The 21,418-nt window shown below is 42.7% G+C and overlaps 2 protein-coding genes across 2 annotated transcripts in view; one reads left to right on the forward strand and one right to left on the reverse strand.

Annotated features, from left to right (window-relative positions):
- The window catches only part of gramd2b (GRAM domain containing 2B), an 84,706-nt gene that overhangs the window by 25,737 nt on the left and 37,551 nt on the right, over positions 1-21,418 (reverse strand). The window lies entirely within an intron of this gene.
- znf608 (zinc finger protein 608) overlaps positions 1-21,418 on the forward strand; it is a 59,197-nt gene that overhangs the window by 5,371 nt on the left and 32,408 nt on the right. Inside the window, exon 2 of the mRNA XM_074671322.1 lies at positions 20,884-21,154. Within this exon, the coding sequence (XP_074527423.1) occupies positions 20,884-21,154 (271 nt within the window). The remainder of the gene's footprint in view (positions 1-20,883; positions 21,155-21,418) is intronic.

Below are 21,418 nucleotides of genomic sequence, written 5' to 3' on the forward strand. Positions count from 1 at the left end.
CATAATTAAACAGAAACAGGTAAAAATTTCACAAAGTGTGACGTTGATGTTCTGTGTTGTAATATATTAATAAATCAAATAGGCCATCTAGTGTCTCAAAGTGGTTATAGCAATAGTTTAAGTTGTTTGGAACCTTTCTGTAGTTATGAAGTCAGCTGTTAGCCTTTCATTAGCCTGTTAGCTTTAACATTTGAAATTCTCAGTATTTTTTACAAAGAGTTGATGTGATATGTTTCTGTGATGAAAGTTGAAATTCTATTCTGAAGCTGAAGTTATACTGATGTAAGCTAACTGCTAGCACATCAATACAGTTTCCCATATACGTTAGCATCAAGCTTGTGCTGTTTTGTTATTTTGGTAAATAAGGTGATTTATACCATTTTGAATGTGCTGAATATGACTCTCCTGAGAGAGAGTGATGAACATTTCTTTATGAAGTCAGTTCTTCAGGAAAACTTCAAGCTGAAAATCCTGAATCAGAGTTTTCTTGGGAAACGTTAGCTAACGGCTAAGCTAAGCTAGCTGCAGCAGACTAGTCGACGTAAGGCCCAGCGGCTCCAGCACAATGTAAAGAATTAATAAGGGAATTGTTCAGCACAAAGGCTAACGATATCGATGGATTGAAACAATTCTTATCGATTCTCAACAGGAAATGTTTTTTGATTCCCATCCCTACATGTGATTGGCTGATTAGAAAGTTGGGTTAACGAGCAGTTGGACAGGTGTGCCTCATAAAGGGGCTGGTGAGCGTTTATTGAAGAATGAAAACTTTGAGATTTTATCATTAAATAACTTTTTTTAGTTTTTACTGTTGCATTGATATTTATTTGTTATAAACAGATTAATATGTATTTTCCCAAAAAAAACACACAAAATGGCAGAAAATTAGTCCCATTAAGTGCTGAAACCGATTGCCAGGTACCGATTAGCAGTATTGTATTGGGCTGTAAAACCTCAAACTGGTCTGGCTCCGCCCATTACGTCGGTTTGTTGTTGTAGTCGAGATAAAAACTGTCTGGTTTGGACACAGTTTGTTTTATTTTGAAAGTCTCCGGCTGTTTTATGTTGGTGGTTTCGGTGCACGACTTCCTCTGTTGCGTTAAAGCTTCAGCTCTGGAGAAATTTTGCAACTTGAACTAATGAACTTTTATCTCAATCAGCTAAATGAGGCAAACTTTGGTAAAAAGACCTGAAATTAAAGCCATTGCTGTTTTTTGATTCTTCAGTTTGATAAATTTGAAATTTAAAAAGACGTAGATGAGAAATAAAGCAGAAATGACTTAACTTTAGTGTTTATTCTGGGTTGTTTACCGACTGATGATCTCTGACGCGAGTTAGAAACTGACTCCTCTGTTTATTTACCAGGTTATCAGCAGGTAAAGGTCACCCGTCCTCAGCAGGACGCGTCCTGTCTGCTCCTGAGGCTGATAATCATCGGCGCTCTGATCCTTCACTCTTTCATTTTCAGAGGAGATTGGCAGCAGCAGCGGCAGCAGCAGCGGCAGCAGCAGCGGCAGCAGCGGCGGCGGCGGCGAGCGTCCGTCTGCGGCGGTCAGACAGTTATCTAACAGCACAGCCGCTCTGACGTCTTCCCCAAACACAGCGCTCAGATTTTAACGGCACAAAATGTCTGACTGTTGGCTCCCGGTGTGTGGATTTCTGGAGAGACGTGAGTCAGACGTCAGGTTGGACTGGAGCAGAGATTCACGGCTGTTTGAGGAGGAGCGGCGTCAGATGGAGGCTGTGTGTGAAAAATATAACTCATCACTATCAGACGATGCATCAGGAGAGCTGAGAGGAAACAGGAAGACAGAGATCTGAGTGGAAAATGATAAAAAAATGATAAATGTGACACCACACAGCATCTGATCCAGTCTCTGTCAGACCTTTACCTGGAGACTGAGTGTTTTTAGAGACTCACTGAGAAAACCATCGCTTTCATCTTTGATATGTGTCCAGTTTTCACTAATTTATCAGCTGATAGTGTCTGCGTGGTTTTCCAGGTTGGTTATTTCTACGTTAAACTGAGACGATGATCTAGAGAAACACAGACCTGGAAGTTTTGTCTCAGTAATTATAAATCGAAGGTTATCCAAATGAGATGAACTGTGGTGTGTGTGAAAACACTGATGCACAGAGAGTTTTACAAAATTCCAGGAAACCTGGTTTTATACATGTATAAATATTAAACATTTTGGTTTGTTATAAGTAGACACACATGCAAACATGTCTAATACAATGATTTCAAACAACATCACAAACAAATTTTCAGGGAACTGTCCAAACAAAAAGTTTAGTTTAGCAGAGAGAAGCAAGATCTGAGTTTTTCTCTGCTGAAAATGATTTCTGTGATTAATTTTGTAGTGATGGTGGACACTGGAGCCTAACTGTCAGACAGAAAAAGGACAGAAGAGCAGAAGAAAGAGAAACAGGAGAGAGATAGAGCACCAGCTAAAGGCTAACAGAGGAGCTAAAGGCTAACATATGCTAAAGGTTAAAACATAAGCTAAAGGCTAAAACATGCCAAAGGCTAAAACATAAGCTAAAGACTAAAACACAGGCTTAAGGCTAAAACAATAACTAAAGACTAAAACTTGCTAAAGGCTAAAACGTACTTAAGGCTACGAACATAAGCCAAAGACTACAAACATAAGAAAAAAGCTGAAACTTGATAAAGGCTAAGACATGCTAAAGGCTAAAACATAAGCTAAAGGCTAAAACAAAAGCTAAAGGCTGCAACTTGATAAAGGCTAAAACATACTAAAAGCTAAAACACAAGCTAAATGCTTAAACACAAGCTAAAGGCTATAACTTACTAAAGGCTAAAACACAGACCAAAGGCTAAAACTTGCTTATGGCTAAAACACAGGCTAAAGGCAAAAACAAGCTAAAGGCTAAAACACAGGCTAAAGGCAAAAACAAGCTAAAGGCTAAAACACAGGCTAAAGGCAAAAACAAGCTAAAGGCTGAAACACAGGCTAAAGGCTTAAATACAGGCTAAAGGCTAAAACACAGGGTTAAGGTTTAAATACAGGCTAAAGGCTAAAACACAAGCTAAAGGCAAAAACATGCTTAAGGCTAAAACTTGCTAAAGGCTTAAACACAGACTAAAGGCTTAAACAAGCTAAAGGATAAAACTTGCTAAAGGCTAAATCACAAGCTAAAGACTTAAACTCCAGGTTACTGTGTTTTTGCTAACGTAGCCTCCAACCCACAGTCAGCAGTTATTCTGCAGTGGTCTGTTCAAACTTGAGAGTCTATCAATAAAATGAAGAGCCAGGTTACGTTAGCTCTGCTTGGTGAGGTTGGAGTTGGTAGATGAGCTCTGGTAGGACAGAACCAGGATTCACTAACGTTACACGTTACAGACACGTCTCAGAGCACCGGGCTGTGAGGAGAGAGAAATATAGCAGCTGCTAAGCTACGCTACAAACTGACAAAGTTAGCTTGTTGTCAGGTTAGCCAACAGATACGTCATGGCACTGGGCTGCCGATAGCGCTACATATAGCTGGCTACTGATGTACAGTGCAAACTTACAACGTTAGCTTGTTGTCATAGCAGCTGGCCATTTTCAAAGCATCTTGAACGATCTTTCAAGACCCAAATTATCTTGTTTTCTCTGACTATGCAAACACCAAAACTACCCTAGAAGAGTAGATTCTCTTCTTTTATGTCTCTCTTCCTGTTTTTGATCCAAAAACTGACAAAAGAAACTTTTCTAAACGCGTTCATCTCGAGCGCTCCATCCTTTGATCCTCTCCATGGTCGTCCTTTCTCACGATTGCGCCGCTCTTTCTCTCTAAACTACTTCGACACATCATCACAGAGTTTTTTTTTTTTTGTTTGTTTTTTTACCAATATCGATATCGGAAAATATCAGATATCGGCCAAAACTTTCATATCCGTGCATGCCCAGTAAAAGTCGACTTGAACAAGGAAATTTTTTTCCAAAACAAACACATGCCTGGTTGGAAGTCACATCTTTACAACAGTGTATGGAGACTCCGGGCCAGAAGGTGGCGCTGCAGTCACATTAAAACAGAATCCTCCTCACAGCAGCTATAAATTTGATATTTCTGATTTTTACTTCACTTTTTAAGACCAGACCATGTGAAAAAGTTGAGTGATGTCTACTGACTCCTCTCAGTTAGTCCTTGGTTCAAAAGGTGTCTAGCCTGATCCAGTTTCTGCTCACAGGTCTGACGCGTTAAACAGGAAGTAGACCTCTTTACATGGAGGACCAGCTTCCTGTAGGAGCCTCATTTTGCAGCTTTAAAGTCTCCAGATCTCAGGGTGAGATTACTCACTCCAGAATAAGGATTCAGGTGGTGTCCAGGGTCAGACTCATCCTTTATTCATCACCTGGTCCCTGAAGACCAGGATCTCTTTGTTAGGAGGGCTCAGAGTTAACTTTGTGACACGCACGCCGACCTGTAGAGGTGGAGGAGCTCCGCTTTGGTCTGTCAGCTGCTCCAGCTCCTCGCTGACTGACGGCAGATTAACAGACGAAAACTCGGGAACTGTCGGTAAATGTCTGATCGGAGCTGACGGAGGCTGACTGTCAGTGTGGGCGTTTCCATTAACTGGTGAAACTGGAGGAGCAGAGTGAATTAAAAGCAGCGGCTGGATAAACAGAGGAGCAAACAGCAGAGGAGAAGGAGGAGAGCAGGCCGGTAGCTGTGTGCTGTTCTCCTCTGGAGGCTGAAAGTGTTTCAGAGCAGCTCATGTGGAGGCTGAGCTGAGAGTCCATTAGGTACCCGAGTATCAGTGCCAGCCCGAGTGAAAGGGCGCCATGGTACGACGGTACGCCCACGCGCTCTGCACACTGCCAGGTTTTCCTCTGCGTTCATTCAGCTCAGACTGAGACACAGAGACACAGAGACACAGCACCAAGCTCAGGGTCTGTTATTACCCTCACATCCTCTCTGAACACTTTTTATTCAGCCGCAGATCCTCTGACGGAGGCTTTCTCCACCATCTCCTGCACAGACGAAGTCTTCAAACAAAGAATGTGCAGTAAAAACATGAAGAAGTCAGGTCGCAGACTGAGCTCACTGCAGCTTTCAGAGCTTGTTGTGTTGAAAGAGTTATCTGGTAGATCCAGAAAACTTTGGCTGTGTCCGAAATGGCATACTAACGTACTACTCATACTAAGTATGACGTCAAAAACAGTATGTAGTGCGTTCACATTAAATAGTAAGAAAAGATTGTGTGCGCGAGAAATACCCGGATGTATACTATATCGGTAAAAATTGTAAGTATGGGAGGTGGGCATACTAGTCGCACTGACACGCCCCATAATGCACTGCGAGCCCCGTATTTATAAACGTAAATACAGAATGAGATGACAAGATGAGAAGCGACTAAAGTGGACTTAGCTCTACAGGGAAACCTAAACGTAAGTACAAAGAAATAAAGTGCCTGAGGCGACGGACGGATCGTCTTCGGTGTCTGCGAGCAGTAAACATTTTTTAATTTTTTGAAGAGAGATGAATTCGTCTTGAGACCGGTGTTAGCTAAAAATCATCCACTAGCGAACTTCCTGTTTTCAAAATAAAAGCATCTTTTATTATCTCCTTTAAGTTCTTTAACGCTTTTGTAAATTGGGCTCTTGTTTTGGAGCGGACCGGAAGTTTCTTCGATAGCATATTGGCGCTCTTAACAGAATGTCCGAAATGTCGAAATTAAATTTGTATCCGTGCGTTTTGTGGCCCAAATGACCACATTTTGGTTTTCTACGTGATGACTTTCTCGCCTAAAATGTTCTTAAAACTTTCAAATGTGGCGAATCAACAGAGATATTTGATAGCCTGGTGTGCTTCCATAGACTTATGTGTGCTTCCAATTTTTGTCGTCGGAGGTTTTGAAATGCATCATGGGAAACTGAGTAGTATACTACTGTGTAAACGGTTGGCACTCTAATCATACTTATAGTATGTAGTATACAGTATATACACAACGACCATGTAGTATGTTAGTATGTTAGTATGCCATTTCAGACACAGCCAAAGTCTTTGCTACATTAAGATTTAGTGGGAACTGTCTGTTTAAGTTAGACCACAGCACCACCTTCTGGCCTGGAGTGTCACGCACGCTGTGGACCCCCCAGAGACACTGAGCGTCCGATGGGCGGGACAAAGCCCAGCGTTTATCCAATGACCGTCCAGTTTCCACAGTGGAACAACCCACTCTACGCTTCCCCGCTGAAGTCAGAAGACGCTCAGCGTCCGACTGTGTTAAAGCGCTGAGACGCTGCGGGGATGAATGAGAAGGAGGTGGAGCCAGTTACCTGTGATAGGAGCTGATTCTGAACTAAAGATGAAGGAATTCTAGCTCAGATTTTATCAATGAAATGTTCACACAGCAGAACAGATCAACACTTTTTAGGGACATTTTAGGGGACGCTGAGCTTCTTTTTCAGTCTTAGAGCAATCACCACTGATCAGAACCACCAAACAGGAAATCAGGCACAGAAACAATCAGAGTATCCTGTCATTTCAAAATAAAACTTCATGTTCTTGCTCCTGATCGTAAATCTGAGCCTTATTTATCAAAACTACGTCAGTGACACATCAACAGAAGTCATCAGCAGGTCAGAGCCAGAGGAAATCTGACGTTTTGGACGAGGAAAAGTTGATTTCTAAGGAGAAAAACTTCACAATTCTCAAAGATACAACACATCATTTCTATACGGACACGAACAGGAAGGAGAAAACTGAAGGAGCTGAAATGATCCAAAAACACATCCAGCCGGATCAGTTTGGTACGGCACCCCAACAGGAGGGAACCAGGAAGTGGGACGGTACGGGTCGGTGGTCTGAGGATCTGTCCTGGTTTAGTGTGTTAATGAACGAGTTGCAGAAAAGAGTTGATTAAAGAGTGAGTTTTCTCTGGCACATGGGAAATAATTTGCAGGAGAAGCTGTTATTGGTGATTAAGGATCTCTGAGTGGTTAAAGTGTCATTCAGAGATGGCGTTCAGCCTCCAGTGTTTGTTTCTCGTGGCGTTTTAAAAAGATGGCGTCAGGTTTTGGCTCGTGTTTCCTGCAGAAAGCGACGGATCCTCGGCTCTGAAACGTGTCTCTGGTGCTCCATCAGAGCCCGGCGTCTGCGCGGGCTCACACGCTTTTTAATAACAGCGTTATGAAGACGCCGCTCGCAAACAGCGCGGCGGCTCTGGGAGATTAATTTATGCAGAACAGTGCTAACGTAATTATTGTTAACGCCTGATTGTGGCGCCGCGCTGATGTGGAGCGAAGAGAGCGTTTGTTAGTTTCCAAACGTTTCTCAGCAGACGGAGTTATTACAGCAGCCATTAGAGCCTGTCTGTCAATGGGAAGGTAAGTGGTGTGTGTGTGTGTGTGTGTGTGTGTGTGTGTGTGCTGCAGGCAGTGAAGAAGACGGAGCTGAGAGAGGCTGGAGGGAGAAAACAGGGAAAAAAAGATGGCTACTCTTCACAAAAACACACGTACAAACAAAAACACACACCCCCTAAATCACAGCTTATCCAGGCACACACACACACACACACACACACACACACACACACACACACACACACACACACACACACACACACACACACACACACACACACACACACACACACACACACACACACACACACACACACACACACACACACACACACACACACACAGAACGGCTCCTCTTTCAGCAGCCTGACAATAAAGACGGGGATGATTTCTGTCTGAGAAAAAAGCTGCGAGTGTGTCGGCTCAGCGGGGGATTTAATGGGAGAGGAGGAGGCGCAGGAGGGGGAGGACATGAGGATAAGAGGGAGGAAGGAGGAAGAGGAGGAAGAGGAGGAAGAGGAGGGAGAGGAAGAGGAGGAACAAAGGATGAGGGAGAGAAAAAGGACGTAAGAGAGGGATCAGGATAGAGGGAAGATGAGGAGACAAGGAAGGATGGAAGGTGAGATATGAGGCAAGGAAACAAAGGTGGAAGGAAAGGAAAGGAAAGGAAAGGAAAGGAAAGAAGAGGAAAGGAAAAAAGAAAAGGAAAGGAAAGGAAAGGAAAGGAAAGGAAAGGAAAGGAAAGGAAAGGAAAGGAAACGGAAAAGGAAGGAAAGGAAAGGAAAAGGAAAGGAAAAGAAAGGAAGGAAAGGAAGGGAAAGGAATGGAAAGGAAAGGAAAGGAAAGGTAAGGAAAGGAAAGGAAAAGGAAAAGGAAGGATAGTAGAAAGGAGTTAAAAATACAGGCAGAGATTCAAAGATAAGGTCACAAGGATGAGGAGACGAGGAAAAGAAGAGAGAAAAGGAGAAGAGGAAGAAACAAGAAGCAACATCAGAGGGGAGAAAGAGGAAATGAGGAGCAGAGAAAGGAAGGAAAGGATGGAAGAGAGGAAAGAAAGGAACTGTAGGAAAGAAAGACAAGGAGGAGGATGTAAAAAATGAAAAAAGGAAGAAATGAAAAAAGACAAAATATGGAGGGAAGATAAAAAGACAAAAGGAAAAGAGACGGAAGGATGAGACAAAGAAAGAAAGGAAAAGAAACAACGAAAGCTGAAGGAAAGAAAAAGAAATGTGAAAAAAATGGAGAAAAAGAAAAAAGAAAAGAACCAAAAAGAAGAAAAAAAGAGTAAAAAAATGGATGGATGGATGGATGGATGGATGGATGGATGGATGGATGGATGGAAAATGGATGGCTGGATGGATGGACGGATGGATGGATGGATGGATGGATGATGGATGGATGGATGGATGGATGGATGGATGGATGGAAAATGGATGGATGGATGGACGGATGGATGGATGGATGGATGGATGATGGATGGATGGATGGATGGATGGATCAGTGTCAGAAACCAGCGTCTCCTGCAGCGTGCTCTAAAAAACTGGTGAAATTAAAAAATGCTCATAAAGGATAAAAAATGAAAAGGCCTCTTTGTTTAATTATAGATTCAGAAACTGAATAAATGGAAAACTCAGACGGCTCCCCTGGTAGCTCCTCCCTGAGCCTCCTCCCTGAGCCTCCTCCTCTCTGCAGCACACTGAAATAAATCTGCTTCAGCTTCATCTGCAGAGTTTGACTGCTCCTCCATCAGTCCATCCTCAGCTCCTCGTCTCTGACAGATTAAACCTGAGTCTCTGTGAGTCTCTGAGAGTCTCTGTGAGTCTCTGTGAGTCTCTGTGAGCCTCTGTGAGTCTCTGTGAGTCCCTGTGAGTCTCTGTGAGTCTCTGAGAGTCTCTGTGAGTCTCTCAGAGTCTCTGAGAGTCTCTGTGAGTCTCTGTGAGTCTCTGTGAGTTTCTGTGAGTCTCTGAGAGTCTCTGTAAGTCTCTGTGAGTCTCTGAGAGTCTCTGAGAGTCTCTGTGAGTCTCTGTGAGTCTCTGTGAGTCTCTGAGAGAGGACCAACAGCTCCAACACTAAATGGAACTTAATGGAACGTTGGAACTACGCTCCTAGCCAAAAGCTAAAGTTAGCGTTAGCTGCAGCAAAGAGCTTTGGAAACTCTTTTGTTAGACCGTCTGCCCGAGAGATGACATGACGAGACAGGACACGGACCTGACATCACACGACCAGTACTCATGTGAATCCTGTTTATGTCCTGCTAGCGCTCATGCTAGCATTAGCATTACACATTACAGACACGTCTCACAGCGTCAGGCTGTCAGTAGCGCTACGTATGGTCGGCTACTAAACTACTTTACAAACTGACAGTTAGCTTGTTGTCACGATGTTGACTTGGAGAAAATTTGTTCCAAAATGAGGCCGTCCAATTAAAACAGATCCTCTTCATTTTGTCTTGAAGCTCCCATCTCCTGCTCCTCTCCTGCAGTTTAATCTGGATCATTGATGTCTTCATGAAATGGTAGTAACATGTTTTGGTCCAAAAAGCCAATAAATCAAGCACAGCAGCATTGTTTCCAGGCTCTCATAGCCCCTCTGTTCAGAACGCTCTGATTTAGTGGGCGTGGCCTTCATATGTAAATGAGCCACCGCTGATACCGCCCCGCTCTTCCACGTCACTGAGAGCGGCGCCACGAGCTCCGAGTGCACAATGTTTAGAAAACAGAGAAGCTCTTTTACTGTAACATTACAGGCTAAAACAACAGGCTAACTGCAGCTAAAGTTAGCATCCTGAATCCAAAAGCTTCTGCTAAATTAAACTTTGTCTGTATTTACAGTTACCATCTGCTGCTGAGACAATTAAATAAAGCTACAGGAAAATGAACAGGAACAGTCTAAACCTTCAGAAACTGGACCACACAGGAACAGGAAGGAGGATAAAAACAATAACAGTTTTTCCTTTTTAGGGTGGCTCTCATACGGAGGTCTGTACCGTACGGTCTGCACCTTCAGGAGACCAAAAAGTCTGATATTTCACAGAAAACTGAGGGAATGCTGTAGTATGCGTACCAGACCTGTAGTTGGTGATAGCACAGAACGGTACGGTGTGAGCAGACCTTGGTGTTTGAGGCCCACGCCTCCAATGTGTCATTAAGTAGCTCATTCTGACCTCGTTGTTTCAGGAAGTCTGGGTAAGATCTGGTTCAGTTTTTAGAGCAGAGTGATTCGATCAGTTTACAGAGTCAGAGATTTCTACATCATGTGAGCGTGTGGAGGTTTGAGAGTCTGCACACGCTCAGTCTGAACATCCAGGACGGTTATAAACAGGGTTTGAACCGTCCTGCCCTCGTCTTGGGTTTGGATTTGCCTTTTTTATTTCGTGGTTACGTCTGTCTGCTTTTTGAAGCAGCAGAGCTGGAGAAGAAAAGCAGCTGAAGGTAACTCAGAGGTTTGTTTGGTGATTCAGTCTGAAGAGGAGGAGGAGGAGGAGGAGGAGGAGGATGAAGACAGCTCCAGGGTCCATGCATATTTTAGTGTTATTTGGGTCTTTGTGCGTTTCAGCTCCTGTGTGGTTTCGTTAAAGCAGAGATGTTAGAGTCTCCCGCTCTTTCAGACACCGACCGACCGACTCGCAGAAGCAGAAACAGGAATTAAGCTGCAGGAATCGATGATCTGAGCGGCTGGAGGCGAAAAGGACGACGCAGAATTTTAATCAGGCAGCGAGACGAGGAGCGAAAGAGACGTTTACTGCAGATATGATCGATAACCCTCAGAGTCTGAAGGCTGAGACTCAAACGGGAAAAAGAGTCAAAGACGGGAACGTTTTCTGCTGGTGAGGGGCAGGATGAGTTCAGAAAACTTTACCTGAAACTGTTTTCAGGTGAAACACAGTGATTCTTTAATTACAGCAACATTTCGGGTAGATAACTCTACAAAGTATAAACCTGGAATAGACTCAGTTCATTAGTTGGCAGATTAAGCTCTAATCAATTCTTTAATTACTAAGAAATAAAAAAAAAATTGAGCTTAATTTTGACGACTGTGAACGGACAAAAGTTGAGACTATTTTTCCAAACCAGTAATCAGATTAAAGTAACTGATCCAAGTCACATTTCAAAAATTAATCTAATTAATCACAGGATTTTTAATTAATTAATCTAATTAATTGCATCTTATTCTTATATCTGTTAAAAAATAAAATAAAATTAAGAATTTGAATTGTAGTAACATTTTAAATAAAAACACGAAGGAGAAAAGAAAAAAAATGGACGTCATCTTGCTCTGCTCAAAGTGAGGTTTCCACAAAAACTGCTCCCCCTGGTGGCTGGCTGCAGCATAGGTCAAAAAATCCATCTCCCCAGTCATTCCAGATGGGCTGTGGTCAAACTTTAAAAAATTAATCCACCTGGTAGAAATGTTTCTCACGTCTGATTGTTGTGGTGATTTGAAGATATCATTTGGCTGTCTTGTATCCAAGTCCTCTTTGTTCTGAAAAGTTTTGTTTTTATCAGTTATACGAGGTTAAAAATGAGGCTTTACGTTACATTTGACGATGATTGACAGCTGACGTTCTCGTGTATTTTTTTCAGGGATTGTAAAATATGTCTGGAGGTAGAGTCAAGAAGTGATTAGACTATCGAAAGAAAAAAAAAAAATATTATTTTTGTCACCCAGCTCCACTCAGATTCTCCCAGAATCCCTCACTGTCTCTACTGCACAGAGTCTGTCTGCGCCTGTGACGGGGAAATTTAGGCTTCAAAACTGTACAATGGTAAATGGCGGAGCCACACTGTGTATCAATTCGATTGCAACCGTTTGCTGTGTCTATAGAAGTTGTGTTTTTCAGCGGGGGGAGGCGGGGTCTGAAGGAGCTTGACAATCAAAGTCCTGCTCGTAAACTACTGTGGGTGAGAGCGGTGTGCTCTTTGGACGAGAGCTCAGCATGGATAATAGGAAAAATAGGAAATAGGAAATACTTTATTTATCCCTGAGGGGAAATTCAGGAGTCACCGCAGCATTTAAGAAAACCAAAGTAAGAAAGTGTATAGAAAGTGTAAAAAGCTCCATAAGAAAATAGATGCTGACAGCTTGTCCATCATTGTCCAGTCAGCCAGCCTCCACCTCCACAGGGTCCAGGACTGAGCTTCTTCAGCAGTCTGTTCAGTCTCTGTCTCCTGGATCCTGTCTGCTCACAGCAGGTGAAGCTCTTCACATGTGGCCTTGGTGTCTGCTGTTAGCTCTGTTAGCCATGTCTGTGAATAGCATGATGCTACTCTGCCCTCTGGTATTCCCTCTGTTGCTGGGTTAGCACAGCTAGCTCGTCCATCGTTATTGGAGATAGATCTTACGTTCCCAATAACGATGGATGGAAGGACAGGTCCATGTCGTCACTTCTTAGCTCACACCTGAGAACCAGCACGTCGTCCTCACCTCCTTCTCCTCACCTTGTGGGAAACATCTGGCCTAGCACCAGTTAGCATTGACATGCTACAGGCTGCTAACAGCTAATTTCACATGTAAACAATGCAGCCATGGTTACATGTAGGATCTCCAGACAAACACAGGAGAAAAGTAGTAAAAAATATCACTGAAGACACTAAAAGTTTGGTGTCCATGACCAACAAATGAGCCAAACAAAGTAATGATCCACTCCAAATACAGAGATTACAAAAAAAAGACGAAAAAAATTACAAGAAACGGACAAAGAAGAGAGAGCTGCGGCAACAGGCAGCTACTCGGGCAGCGCCTAGCAACGGAAAGTGCTGCACTTAATGATTATTTACAACAAATAATACTGAAAATAACAAAAACAAACATGTTTTCCAGTGTTAGCTTTTAAGACCAAACTTGGCATTTGAGAAATAAGCGCAAAAACTGCTTTTTCCAATACATTACTTTTTTTGATAAATAAATGATAAAACCTGATAATTTTCTGTATTAAATGAAAGTTTTAAGTAAAATTACTAAGAATACCCCCCTAATTACAGAATCGCTCTTAGAGTCACTCACAACCCGAGCAGCAGAGGGACGAAAGACAGAGAGGCACAGCGATCGTCCGGATCGTAACGAGTTATGATGAAGGTTTAACGATGATGAAAGCAGCAGAGGAGTCACATTAAACTCAGACACATAAAGTTTTATTAACAGTATCAGTAGATCTGCGCCTGCCTTGCTCATTGGCAGAGTCAGGCTGTTTTCGTACACGGAGCTGAAAACAATCACACTGAGCCTTAAATCTGAGTTGTCTGATCAGAGTTTTTCTAATTAAGGCGCCGAGCGTGAGAGGCCGATTTGTGTGAAGGTTTGTGTGAAGTTTGAAACCCGCGGGGAGCAGCTTTGTGTTTTTATTGTTATTTTGCGCGTGTGACTCGGGCGATGATGGCTGCTGTGTGGATAGAGACGCAGCCGCCGTGGTTATTCTGAGCGTCGGAGCGTCGGAGGGAGGAGGAGCACAAACCGCCGGGGATTGTGGGTCTTCCTTTAAAGATAATTTGCTCTGTGATTTGGAGGAGCAGTCCTCGGTGGGCTTCGTCAGCAGCTGTGTGGGAGTCAGCGCACGCTTCCTGGAAGCTCCAGGGATCAACTGTCTTTTGTTTTATGACTGTTTTGCATGATAAATATGTTTTGTTTATCAGGGTTTTAAGAGACGAGCGCAGAAACAAAGCTCCTGCTATAGATACTCTGCTCCCTCTGCTCCTCCTTCTGCTCCTCCCTCTGCAGGAGAAGTTACTGTTCACAAACTCACAGTCTGACTTTCTGCACAGGAACCGAACCCTTTACATTAACTCTGACAGACATGTAATTTAACATGTGCAGATCTGACAAAGAGTGGAGGTAAAAACATATCCCCTACAAGTCTGTGAAAATACAGCCTTTTTTTTTTTTTTTAATTGCAGCTTTTGCGATTTGAGAATTGCGCTCTATTAAATTGCGATGTTAGTTTCAATTCGATTAATTTTTTAGCTCTAATGCCTTTAATCTATCAATACAATACCAGGGCATAGCTTTCATTTCAGAAGTCAAAGGGGCAAAAAGCTTTTGTTAAAGAGGACTTATGACACAAAATCCACTTTTATATGGTTTACTGTCAGAAAAATGTGTCCCTGGCTCGTCTACAACTCCGCCTAGTACGAAAAAGATCCACCTTCTCCATCTTTGTGAGCCCCTCTCATTTAAAATTCTCTCCTCAAGCCAGCTGTTTTGAAAATACAATGTCAATAAATATGTTTTTTTGTTTGTTTGTAATAAAGTTACCATGGTAACGGAACTCTTGGGCTGCAGGCTACTTCTTTGAAGGGGCGGGATTAACCTGAGCTCATTTGCATATTCAGTTCCAGAGGATGAAACAGCTGCTGAGAAATGCAGAGAGGGATTATCAGCAGGCCTGAATTAATCATCATACGGTTTTTAGGCGGTTAAAAACGCCACATTCATGATTTTCAAAATGAATTGACTTTTGTTTTTGTTTTTAAGTATAATATTTCACCTTTAAAGGATTTATTCATTTGCATCAAACAACCAGAAAGCATGGGAAAGAGTGTTTAATCTACAGTTAGCATTTTGGTTATTAGTAGGGCTGCAACTAACGATTATTTTTAAAGTCGACTAATCTATTGATTATTTTTTTGATTAATCGAGTAATCACAGTTATTTTGTGTTTCAACCTTTAAAATGTGCAGACCTTTAAAATTCAACCTGTGTGTTTCATTTTCACTGCATTTACCCAGAGTTAGGTTCTCTCCTCTGATTGGTCAGCCCTGTGTCATGTTTGTTTGTTTGTCTTTATTTCATTCATGATGACATAAAAAATCTCAAAATGAATGAAGCAGGTAACAGGGAAATGAAGTTGTTGTTCAGTGTTGGACAGACGCTTATCAGTGACTTTGTTCTTGTTTTCTAATGTTTATTTGTTTATTGGGGCTTTGCTCTCTGTATGATCCCGCCTGACTCTCTCCCAGCTCTCCATGACAACGTGTTAAGTTTCGTTTCTCTACATGAGCTATTTCTCTCCTCCTCCTCCTGCTGAGTGTTAGCGCTGCAGTGTGAGCTTGAGAGTGAGAGCCCCCTCAGATAAATGTCCTCTCTTTTCTAAAGTTAGGGGAGTTTTGACTCTAGTTTGTGGCTCAGATCCTGAAAATCTGTCTGTAACAGAGAGTGAAGGAGACTCTAAATCAGGTTATCAGACGCTAAACTCCGGGAGCTGTCAGGCTGTCCAAGCCGGAGATGCAGAGCCTCCGTCAGCGCACAGCGCTCTCTGGGAGTGGAGATTTTTCCTCATCAATATTCCTCACGTATGAACTTAGTGATCTTTACCCATAAAAGTCTCCACTAACACAGCACCTCATGCTGTGAGCTGAAGTTACAAATCAGTATTACCCCCTGGTGTTTGATTTCACCACGTGACAACCACAATAAAAACAAGAATACGACGCGTCGACAATTAAAATTTGCGTCAATGAATTTTTAATGACGATGTAGTCGATTATGTCGACTAATTGTTGCAGCCCTAGTTATTAGCAAGCTAATCTTATCCGCACTGGTTTCATCACAGCGACATGTGCTAACAGGGCTAATAACTGACGTGATGTGAGACTTCCTGTTTCCATATTTGCTGGCATGTTTAAGTTTAACGCCATGAACCTGTTACTGCACATTAACGTCATTGTTTTTGTTGAAGTGCTTCCAGACGACACCTTTCTGGACTGATGTGTCTCAGGTTTAGCAGACGATTCTGTATTTGTTTTGCTTTTGCTTTTGGTGTAATAATATGTTCCCAGAGAGTTGCCGTAGCTGCTACTCGTAACTTTCCCCTTGTTTAAAATAGTCAGCTGTTGCAGGAAGTCTGAATCTGTAAGCTGCTTCTTTGGGTCGGACAGGAGAGTCAGTTTTTGTTGTAGTATCAGACTAAATCCTCACAGCAGCTTCAAACTGTCGTGTTTCTTTGGACCGCTCTGCTTCAGAGAGATTCCTCTTCCATCCAGAGTCTTTGTGTTTGAGTAAAAGTCAGAAAACTGTTGAATCTCCTCAGGATTTCTACGTTTCAGCGGCAGTTTCCCTCCTAACCTTGGCGGGTGGAAAAGAGAAATCACACAAAGAGCCCTGAGTCTTTGGTTTTCTTTGTACAGAAGAGCACAAATATATATTCCTGTCAGCGCTAGCAGTGTTAGCAGGGTTAGCAGCGTTAGCCGCGACCTGTGCGAGGAGCTGACTGATGTGTGGAGGGAAACAGCAGAAGCATGAATCCTCCATCAGACAGTGAAGGCAGCAGATGTTGTTTCCTGCAGTATTTACAGGCTCATCCTGGAGGAGACGTCGTCTTCAAACCCAGGAAGTGTTGGAGTGAGCGATCTGTCAGCGCTGTGATCTTTATTGAGTCATAACGCAGAGAAAAATCCTTCATCGCTGATTGCCGCTGCTCTCTCCGCAGAGTTATTTCCCTCAGCTGTTGTAATTGGGACGATAATAAGAGAAGATAAGAGCGCGTCTCCGAGGCGGCGGTGACGGAGGGTTTCATTAGACGTTTCCACGCCGCTGACAGCCGTTAGGATCGCTCTCACTCTCTGAAAACTTAAAACAGGATGTTCTTGGTTTTATGAAAGCTGTGGGAGAGCAGGGACGGTCCACACACACTCACACTCACACACACACACACACACACACACACACACACACTCTGCAGATCAGATCTCATTAGCGTCCTGTGCTCATGCTGCCCTCTGTTTATCATTGTGCTTTCAAATCCGATCAGCGCTGATTTTCAGAGACACCACGAGGACGCGGAGCTGAAACCAGACGCTGTTTACTGAAGAAACTGAAACAGAGAATCTAAACACATCTTTTAAAACACCATGAGCACGCTGAAGTGTTATCAACTGCAGTTCCTGGAGTGTCCACTAGAGGCTGTGTGAAAAGGGCAGAAGCTACATACACACCCATTCTAAAAGCTGATGTTTACAGCAGAAATAAACATGTTTACAGCCTGGATCAAAACATGAATTCAGTCTGAATAAATCATTTCTCCATCAGCTCACACAGCAGGTGAAGCTCTTCACATGTGGCCTTGGTGTCTGCTGTTAGCTCTCACCCCAGTTTTGTGTTCCCTTCACTGTTTTCTAAATCAACCTGCCTCCACTGATCCTGTTTTTATCCTGGTTTTGTCGCCTCAAGGGAAAACTGAACAAAAACGTCCAGTTCCTGTGGTTTTAATCAAATTTAACAGAGTTTTCTTCATATTTTTGCAGTAATGGATGAGATCTGCTGTTATACATCGTTTTTGGTTCAGTGTTTCAGTATTTCACGGCGCAGGCTCCACGGATGAAGGTGGTTATTCAGATCAGACTCAGGACGCGCAGAGCAGGTTGTTCAGAGAATGATCGACTCGAGCGGAGCTGTAGATTTCCTCTCAGAGCAGCAAACGGCGGGGTTAACGTCCTCTCCCTCCTCCGTGAACTGAGGCGACCCCTGACTCCGTCTCCTGTGAAGTATTTCTCCGTCCTTTCACAGCCTCCTCTCTTAGATCATCTGCACTGTCGGCACAAAGGCCAACAAAATAACTTAAAGTTCAAAAACCCAGCAGATCCTGGGCTCAGCGCCTCGTTAGACGAGCGTCTCAGAAATCGATGAGGAGAATCTGCATATGGAGGAAGCAGAGAGTGAGATGCTAACGGGAAACTTAGCCAGCATACGGATCTCATCTCTCAGGTTGGACTGTTTCTGGATGAGCTCTGTTTGCTTATTATATCGCCGCCGCTGCTGCTGCCGCTGCCGCCGCTGCCGCGCGCCAGCTCTCTGTGTGCTGAAGTGGCAGCTAATTATAACGTGCAACTTCTGTGCATACATTTTGATTTCCCCTCCTCAAACTTCTGAAGCTGCCTCTCTGACTGGCTGGGAGATTGTTGAGAGACAAACGCAGATGAACGGGGGTAGACGGGGTGAAAAATCAGGCTTTTCTGAGTCTGTGTAAAGTTGGGAACGAGCTGCCGCTCAATATTAAGAAGCTGCTGAGAGCAGACAGCGGATAGAATAATGAATACGCTGACATTTGGAGAGAATGTCTCCTCTTGTGAAATATCCTGCCATTATACAGCCCCAGCCAACAATCAGAAGGAGTCTCCTCACTTTTATTAAAATGACATTAATAATCCACGTCACAGTCTCCACTTCCTCCAACTGAAGCACGGCGAAGAGCCTAAACCTCATTAAACCAGAGAGAGACGGAGCTGAATGATGGAGCCAGAGAGACTGAGGGAGGAGGCTAAGCTAACGCCTTAGCTCAGAGTCCCAAAGGTGGCGAGCCTCTAACTCTGTGGAGAGGGTAAAGATACGGAGTAAGGACGGACCAATAATTGGCAGGGATGATTATCAGCATTTTGAAGCATATCGGCATCAGGCCCTTTTGTTAATTAATTTGACTTGATTTGGCCGATAAGAAACCAGTTTAAACCGTGGTATTTGCCACACTTCTCCATCAGCAGTCACTGCTGTATCTCCAGCATCGTCCCACCCACAGTCCCATCTGATTGATGGCATGCAGACATATTTTTGAAAACTTTATTTACTGTAGAAAACTTTAGTAAGCTATTTATTGTCAGAGTTTTTATTATTCCAAATAAAAAAATACATAAAATATAAGAATATCGGTTCAAAATATTGGTTATCGGCCTCCTTGACGATTGATAATCAGTATCAGTATCACGAAAAATCATATCGGTAATTGCAAGGGTTATAGAAAATAGTACTTTTTTTTTTCAAAACTTTTTTTTATTAAAGTTTTCAATCAAATGTACAACAAGTATGAATGTATGGATGGAGCTTGATATAAAACACAACACAGAGAACAACCATGAGAACATATCACAGAATAGGAGTTCTCATGTCACTAACCAAATAAAAGCAAATAAAATTGTACGAAGATAAGAGACAGTGTGTACTTGACAGTAAAACAACTGAATAGACAAATAGCAAATAAAAAAAATACACCTTTTTGACCAATAAATGGGGGGCACTTTTACCCCTAGGTGTACACAAGGGCACTCCAGGGGGCACTCAGGAGTAAGAAATGTAAACACTTAACATAGCTACCAGGCAAAAGTCCTTCAACACTATTTATTCCATCAATGTTTGACTCAAATATAAGGTAAGGCAAATTTAAGGAAACTCAAAATGCTTTACAGAGATACAAATCAGCAAAACATATTGTAAGAAAATAATTTGAAAAAAGCAGAAAAAAATAGTAATACATTACAATAACACAAAATAAAATGGCAAAAATGAAGGTTAAACAGATTTTAAGATATAAGCATAAAAGTTGCAGTGCAAAGTTTTGCCATTAAAAAAAGGTATTATAATGTTTTGTTAAAATAATTAAATAAAATTAAATATAATTTTAAGTTCATAAACTGAATGTTATATCAAACAGATTTTTCAATTCTGGTAAACCCCTGAAATATAAGAGTTAACCTTGTACCAGCGTAACAACACAAATAACAGCTTCGTGCTTGAATGGGGACACAAACTGAAGAAAGTAAAACCAGAACCAGCAAAATGCCATCAGTATTTGGAAAATTTCTGCAAGAGGAAACTTTCCAACAGTAGCTTGAAGCTAGCACATCTTCAGCGGCTGTTAAAAAGTATTTCATAAATCAGATAATAATAGGACAGCGCTAAGTTTGATGTCTTTTTTTCACAACTTATTAGGGAGTACTTAACAAAAAAGTACATCACTGTAAAAAATTCGAGAAACACTAAGGAGATAAAGCTATAAGGCTAATGATTTGTAAACTGATTCAACAGTGTGTGCTGATGGGGAAATGATCCATACAGACTGAAATCCTGTTGTGATCCAGGCTCTAAACATGTTTATTTCTGCTGTAGATCCTGTATAACACATGGATGTAGTCTCTGTGATGTCACCCATCTGTTTCTACAGCAGAGTTTTAAGGACTATTATTTGAGAGTTCCATATTTGGAATGCTGACTCATCCTAACTTCCATCCTTCAGAATTTAAAGGGAAGAAAGGAGTTCCGGAATGTTGCTCTAAGTGCCTCTTAAGAAGACAAAATTCCGTAAACTGTTGTGTGACATCACTCATAGTGACATCACTCATAGTGATGGAGAAATGATCCATTCAGACTGATTCAATGTTTTGAACCAGGCTGTAGAGCTCAGGTTTGTAGTTAACCTATAATTCTGTTTATGTTGGAAATCTACACATCACATATTCACAATCCCATGAAATAACAATACAGTTTCATTATATTTTATTTCACTTTGGTTCAAAAGTGCCTGAAAACATATTTTACCGTCTTATATTAAGAAACAGAGAATGTTAAATTTACATGAGAGTGAGATGAGATCAGTTTTGGTATCAACTTGAAACTTTAGATCAGACCCAACACAAACTGTTTTTGTAGCTGTAAACATGTTAAGTTTTTAATATGAAGCTCTATGAGGAGTGGCTCGCTTTAGGATGCAGCCTCTAGTGGACACTGGGGGAACTGCAGCTCTGAGCTTGAGTGTACGGTCCGTGCAGCCTCTTTTCTGGTTTTAACCCACCCTCCTCTTCTCTCTCAGGTGGACCCCATGTTCACGATGCCAGCCCCCCCTGCACCAGGTCACCCAGGGGGCCCTGGATCCTCTCTGCCCTCCGTCCCGTCCTTCTCCCCTCCGGCCCTGCCCACCTCGAACCCAAAGCAGCTGGTGGTAAGGACGAGGTCTATAGGAACCAACACCCAGGATGGAGGCGGATCAGGGGCTCTGGAGGGGGACTCGGCCTGCTTAGGGCCCTGCCAGCCGGGGACCAGCGTCAACCTGGAGGGCATCGTGTGGCACGAGACGGAGGAAGGTAAGAACAGCTGACCACGACCATGTTTCCAAAGACAAATCTTTGGGTTGTTCCTTTCACTTCGTTAAGGTCTGAGTTTGGTTTCCAGTCTCCTCTTTCCTCTGGTACCAGCTCAGGGTGTTCGCTGAGTGCTGAAGCAGCAGAGTGACTCTGAGTGTTTCCAGAGGAGGGCGGCTGTGAGGATGAGGACAGATTGATGTGTCAGACGCTGTAAATAAAAGCCTTCAGTCACAGCTCAGCGCGAGCTAAGATGGTGGATCTCCG

Source organism: Halichoeres trimaculatus, unplaced genomic scaffold (genome assembly GCF_033239565.1).
Source record: "Halichoeres trimaculatus isolate MK-OKI-2021-1 unplaced genomic scaffold, fHalTri1.1 fHalTri1_scaffold_5, whole genome shotgun sequence".
NCBI classification, from domain to species: Eukaryota; Metazoa; Chordata; class Actinopteri; order Labriformes; family Labridae; genus Halichoeres; species Halichoeres trimaculatus.